Genomic DNA, 6,191 nt, shown 5'->3' with positions numbered 1-6,191 from the left:
ACAGCAGTTACCTTGCCAGTTAGATCAGTCAACTAAAGAGTAGACAGTTTCTGCTCTGCTTGCTTTTACAACTCAGAGAAAAAGAACAACACAGACAGCAGCTGCCTCTGTTCATCTGTCCCGTGCTGGTCCTATACGCCAGCCTTTCAGAAGCTTTTCCTTCACAGCCTGTCCGCACACTCTGTGGTGTCCATGCGGACCTGAATTCTGCCTGCTGAAACCGGAAAACGGTCTACCCGACCGCTCTGAGGAGTCCGCATGGTGATAAAGCATACCGGTGCAGCGTTTTGTATCACAGTGAAAGTTGCGCCTCTGCTGAATACAGTACTGTAATACTGTGCTGAATATATGTATATTCACAAGTCATTCTGAGATTCAAAAATGTAGTCATTTAGCAGTCATTCTTATCCAGAGCAACATATAATAAGCATTCTCTAGTATTCTTTGTCTCTTAGTCACACGGTCTTTGAATGTTCTCTCCAGACTAAGTGATTCATTATTACATAGCTAGTCATCATGGCCTAATGAACCAAATCAAAAGGATTGAGATGAATGAGCTGTCAAAGAACCAATTGGATTAACAAATGAAGACAGAATTTAAATATATTCATTATCATTTATTCAACAAAATATGACCTCCCCTTTAAAACCGGATAGCTCTGCCATCACCACAGAACATGTTTCCCCTGTATTTGGGTTTGTATCCCTCCCTTACCCAGGTCACTCACCCAAATATTTAACAAAAAATATCACTATTAATCTGCTATACAAACAACAATTAAGAAGCCATTCATTCAGAGAAGGAGAGGACAAAACAATGTTGTTTTTCTGTAAATGTATTTTACCGTGTGGAAACATATCTTGTTCATAATAGATAAAAATCAGGTTTCGGGTCAATTCCGCTTCAATTTCAGTCAATTCAGGAAGTGCACTGAAATTCCAATTCTCTTCAATGCTTTTCAATTAAGGCAATTTAGAATTAGGTTCACTTTCTGAATTGATTGGAATTGAAATGGAATTGACCCCAGACCTGGATAAAATGAACTGTATTACTGAAACAAAATAACTAAAGTAAGAACAATTCAAAATAATTTATTGGATAGTAAACCTGAAAGCCAAAGCGCTCAGTTAAAAAATAAATAAAATGTATATTTTCAAATCAGAGAAGAAGCAAATGCATGGAACAGAAACAAATCTCAAAACCATAACCGAGCTAAACGCACAGTCAAGGTCAAGCAAGCATGCATCCCCCCCCCCCCCCCACCCCCCGTTTCCCCCCAGTCTTCCTCCAGCCTCCCCATAGTGCTGAAGGCTGCCATCACTGTCCCCTCGCCACTGCAATCACTATTCCCAGCTTGACGTCAGAAGATCCATGAGGTGTTATACAGCATCCTACCAACAGCTATCAGCCAGCTATCAACCAGCTCCGTTTGTGGTGCTGTTACAACCTAGCATGGTACCATGTCCACTCGTCCAGTCCAATCCACTTGTTCATGAGAGCAGCATCCTAGCAGTGTACAGACATGCAAGCATCCAGCCCCTTCTCGGACTCCTCCATAGGATCCTGGTTTGGTATGGAATTGCAGTGATTCCCCCATATAGCTGGAACATCCTGCCCACAGAGGCCCCTGAAACACCTTCATCCAGGGCTACCATAACCATCCTATTAAAACTAATCGGATCCACAGAGTTCCCAGCAGTTTTAGGCAGGGGGCAGCAGAGCTAGGCGGGAAGGAGTGGGGGGGGGGGGCGCCTTGGCTTAGTAATGTTAGGAGAAACACTGTAATAGACTGTGTGGATGGATGGAGATGAGCGATCACTGGTAGCCCAAGGCAGACGCTGAGCCCAGTCTCTGGCTATAAAGGGCGTAGTGGGGGTAGTAAGGAGAACCAGCCTGGAGGGAGTGCAGGGGGATGGAGGTAGGTCCAGGGGGCAGGTGGACCTTACCATAGGGGTGGTACCGGGCCAGACCCAGGGTATGAGGAGCCCTAAGGGAGAAGGAGTTCTGCAGGGAGGCCTGGCTCTGATGGGGGAGGTGAAGTTGGCAGGAGGCAACAGAGGAGGAGGAGACAGAGGGGTAGGCAGAGAGGAGCTTACTGTCCATCCCTCCGGGTAAGGAGGTGTGCGTGCGCAGGTGGGCCAGCAGCTCGTCTGAGGTGGAGAAGCGTTTATCACAGGGCCCCGCAGCCGACACCCAGTTACAGGCATGAGGCATGGGGTCATTGGAGAGCATGAAACCGTAGGTGTAGAGGGGGTGAGACAGGGTGGGGGTGATGCTGGAAGACATAGTGCTGGGGTGGAGGGAGTGGAGGGGGTGGGAGGTGTAGACCAAGCCTGGGTAGCCGGTTTTGAGGGTGGAGGAGGGGTCGTGGATGCAGGGGTTGCTGCTCCCCAGGTGGGGCGCGTTGGGGTAGCTGAGGCAGTAAGGGTCCCTGCAAAAGCCCTGCATGAAGGAGGGGGGAGAGGCTCCAGTGGAGTGCTTCACCCCCACACCCCCACCTCCCAGACCAGACTTGTTAGGGTCCAAACCTGGGACAAACTGGGAGGGATATCCAGCGTAGGAACCCACTACAGAGCCATGGTAGCCCATTCCAGAGGATGACATGGGGAAGACAGAGTGGCCAGTCTTGTAAGGGGAGATGGGAGCGATATGTCCAGGGCCCAGGCCAGGCTGTGGTGGTTGGGAGTCCGCCTTGGGCCCCTCGTGGCTGGGGCTTCCCTCGGAGCTGCCTGTGCTGGAGTTCGTGCTGGCTCTGGCGTGGCTGGAGTTAGCCAGTTGGGGACTGTCCAAATGAACCTTATTCACATCCGACTCCTTTTTAAGATGGCTGCCGCTGCTACTGTTACTGTTCCTGTGTGGACTGGCCTGTTCCTGTTTGTGTTCTCCATTCAGAGTCTGAGAGCGGGAATTCCGTTGCCCATGTGGCGACTGGCTCTGTCTGTGTGTCTGGGACGATGGCTGCTGCGTGTGCTGAGGGGGCGTGCCACTACCCACCCTGGAGTTGGGAGATATGGCATGTGGTGGAAAGGATGGACAAGAGCCTGATGAGTTACTGTTAGCACATCCATTGCCATTGCTAGGTACCCTGAACCCAGCTTTATCAGAGCTGTTATTAGAGCTACTAACCGCATCCCGCCGACTGTCTCCCCCTACTTTGTTATAGGGCTTGAAGCTGGACTTGTCGTCCTTTATGGGCCGGTGGTCCCCAAGTTTGTGACTGGAGGAGGAGGAAAAGGAGCGTCCATTATGGTCCTTATCACCATGGCCATTGGAGGGGATGGAGCCTAACTTGGAGGAGGGAGGAGGGTCAGGCTTGCCGATCTGGGAGCAGGTCTGAGCCAGCAGGGCCAGGGGACTCTTCTTGGCATCCAGCTGGAGAAATAAACCCAGACTTAAAGTTAAGTTGAACCAATTTTCACAACGTTGAATGTAATGGGTATGTGGAAAGGAAAAACGTATACACACTCCACTTAGACAGGTGCAGAAAGAAAGACATACAGACAGACACACAGACAGAACTGTAGGCCTATGTCTGTTGTCAGTGAATAATTGTTTGGCCAGTAACACAGACCCCTTGGGCCCTTTATGAATTACAACCTTAACGTTCATATAATAGCCTACTAATAAATACTGTTGTTAACAGTCATTGTTACGAATTGTTGGCAGTAGGCCAAACGGTGTCGCGCTGTAGGCTAGGGCTAGTTTTATCAAATGGATGTATTGCCTACAACGTTTAAGCAAAAAAAAATGGTGGGAACGGTAACTCGGACTATGAGTGGTCTATGAGTAAAGACCGTCAGGGAACTACTTTTTAAAAAAGTCCCTGACTGTGCGCATCAAGAAAATAAATAGCCCTACTACGGACATATATTGCGCATTATTGGCTAAAAGCTGAACTTGCTTTGCGCAAAAACGCACCAAAGTGTTGAGAGAATAAAGGCGTATTGAATTGGCTATATGTCAAACAACAACACACATCTGTGTGACAATTACCATGGCAATAGAAACATAATGACAATACCTCAATGTTCACTGGTGCAGATTGTAAGGGCTGCAGGTAGTCCGGGTGGTGGAGCAAGTGGCCGGTGTGCGCCGTCAACATCTTGAGTATCCGGATAGGGAGGCGCTTTGCCTGGCGAATAGGATCCAAAGGAGTCGGTGAACAAACTAACGCGCCCGTTGGCGAGCTGCAGTTATCACGATCGTCACAGGGCTCCGAGGTCTGGCAGCGTATCTCGTGCGTAATAGTTCCAGCAGGGGAATCTTTCATCGGAGATGGAAACGAAAATATGTTTGAGAAGGGCAGTGTAGTGTTTTGTTACAGTCCCGAGAAAATAAATGGTATAATTATCCCTGCGCAGTGTACAGCGTAGTTTATAATCCGGGAGAGAAAGTATGTTGCCTATTCACCATCCAATTTCAAACAGAAGTTAACGGTCGGCTCTTCTTTACTCATGGTACCGATTCCAGAATTGTTCTTCCAGGCGTTCTAATTCACAAAAGCCACATCAATCGAAATGTGGGCGAAATACATGCATACAATTGAGTTGTAAAATACGTATAGCCAAAATGAGAAAAGGTGTAGATAATTCCAAAACACGGCCGCGATACATATAATTTCGGACTCTCACCGCTCCAGTGTATAGCTTGGCTCTCTCCCTCTCTGTCGCCGTCTGTTCAGCAGTTACACATCAACTGGACCGTACCTCGAGTGTATGAGATCACAAGGGGACCTTCAAAGTAAGCGAGCCGCGGTCCAGTGGATGGCTGCATCGGTAATGAGAATGGTTGGTGCGTTTCTTCTGAAGGCGGAGCAATATTGTCCCCCTCGGCCAATGAAGACAGACTGTCTGTGCACTGTATTTCACAGCGTTAGATACATCTTCTGATAATCTTTCAAATGTCTTCCTGTCAGAACGGAATGTAATTTCCTTTGATGCAAAAATTCTAACAGGCGCCCTATATGGCATTTATGTTGATTTATGTATGACTGATTGTATCAGTGTGCCATCTACATGACCAACAGGGGGCACTATTGATGACATTGTATCGCAGTTCATCAGCAGGATCACCGATACAATAGGCTACAACCAAGTTTTTGGCTGAGATATACATACTGGCTATGAAGCACATTTATATTAATTAGTCTCTTGTGACTATTGTGGTCACTACAGGGTTTATTTTGGCAGAAATTGAATAACGTTGTCTAACCCCAGGTGTGACATTCAACAACCATTTTACTCGCTGTCTCCTTATTTGAACTTTAAAACCAGTTAAATGTAACTAAATGTCATCTTAAGTGTCACCTACACAATCCCCAAAAGTAATTTGTTTAATCATGCGAGGCCATAAACAATAACTAGTACTGCTGCATACTCAAAGAAAGGTTAGAATCTCACCTTTCTGGTACAAAATAGTTATAAATTGCTGAGATGTAGTCACGTTTGAGGACACAAGCTCAAGTACACAATACAAATATAATACAAATATGACATTTTCTATTCAACAAAACTGTATGAAAAAGGCTTGAAGTGACATATGCTTTCTAAATATAGCATAATCATATTATAAACCGACTAACTATAAGATTTCACTTTACTTAAAACTGTGAAATAAATATTTGTATGTTTAGTGTTAGTGAACACTTGCATATTTTGTAAAGGTCTATATTGATAAAAAACGTCTGCCCCCATCGCCGTGAATGTCTCACAGTGTTCTTGCTTGGCTTCCTGAACTCGCTAGGAACTCACGTTAATAATAATATTGTCCGTATATGACAAACCGAAAGTGTTTTTTTGTTTCATACCTATGATTTGTTTTAAACTTTTATTAATGGCTAGGAATGGATCTCTGAATGTGCTACCATGATGAAACCACTCTCTCTCCTGCTGGCTACAATGTAACGAATGCAGGCATGTGTCTTTTGTCGGTGGCTGTGATGTCTGGGTCAACCAGGAATTGGTAGGAGGGACAGCCATCTTCAAGTGGTTTCAGATTTCAAATCTACGTCACACAGACTCAGAAAAAATATTACTAGCGTCCGTGGGAACCAGGGCCCTCATTTATCAATGTTGCGTACGAACAGAGATGTCCCTTAACCATGCGTGCGATCATTTCTAACCAAAGTGTGGGATTTATCCATTTGTACTTACACTTGCGAATGTGTGTACATTTAAGTGCACCACTGACC

At 46.1% G+C, this 6,191-nt stretch overlaps 1 protein-coding gene across 1 annotated transcript; it reads right to left on the bottom strand.

Moving 5' to 3' along the window:
* Nucleotides 1–604: 604 nt before the first annotated feature.
* LOC139388264 (zinc finger protein 703-like) lies at nt 605–4,669 on the bottom strand. The gene is made up of 2 exons (XM_071134822.1): nt 4,023–4,669; nt 605–3,373 (listed from the first exon to the last, which is right to left on the bottom strand). Exons 1-2 carry the CDS (start codon nt 4,269–4,271, stop codon nt 1,817–1,819), a joined length of 1,806 nt encoding a protein of 601 aa, XP_070990923.1. The 5' UTR covers nt 4,272–4,669; the 3' UTR covers nt 605–1,816.
* Between the last annotated feature and the right edge of the window lie 1,522 nt (nt 4,670–6,191).

The sequence above is a fragment of the Oncorhynchus clarkii genome, chromosome 29 (assembly GCF_045791955.1).
Source record: "Oncorhynchus clarkii lewisi isolate Uvic-CL-2024 chromosome 29, UVic_Ocla_1.0, whole genome shotgun sequence".
NCBI classification, from domain to species: Eukaryota; Metazoa; Chordata; class Actinopteri; order Salmoniformes; family Salmonidae; genus Oncorhynchus; species Oncorhynchus clarkii.
The sequence above is the reverse complement of the archived record's forward strand: the minus strand, read 5'-3'. Positions and strand labels throughout refer to the sequence as shown.

Bases quoted from the DNA above. Each gene is read 5' to 3' on its own strand.
- LOC139388264 (XM_071134822.1), bottom strand. From the start codon at position 4,271: ATGAAAGATTCCCCTGCTGGAACTATTACGCACGAGATACGCTGCCAG. The intron at 3,374-4,022 runs GTATTGTCATTA...TTATTTCTCCAG, and splicing joins CTGCACCAGTGAACATTGAG to CTGGATGCCAAGAAGAGTCC.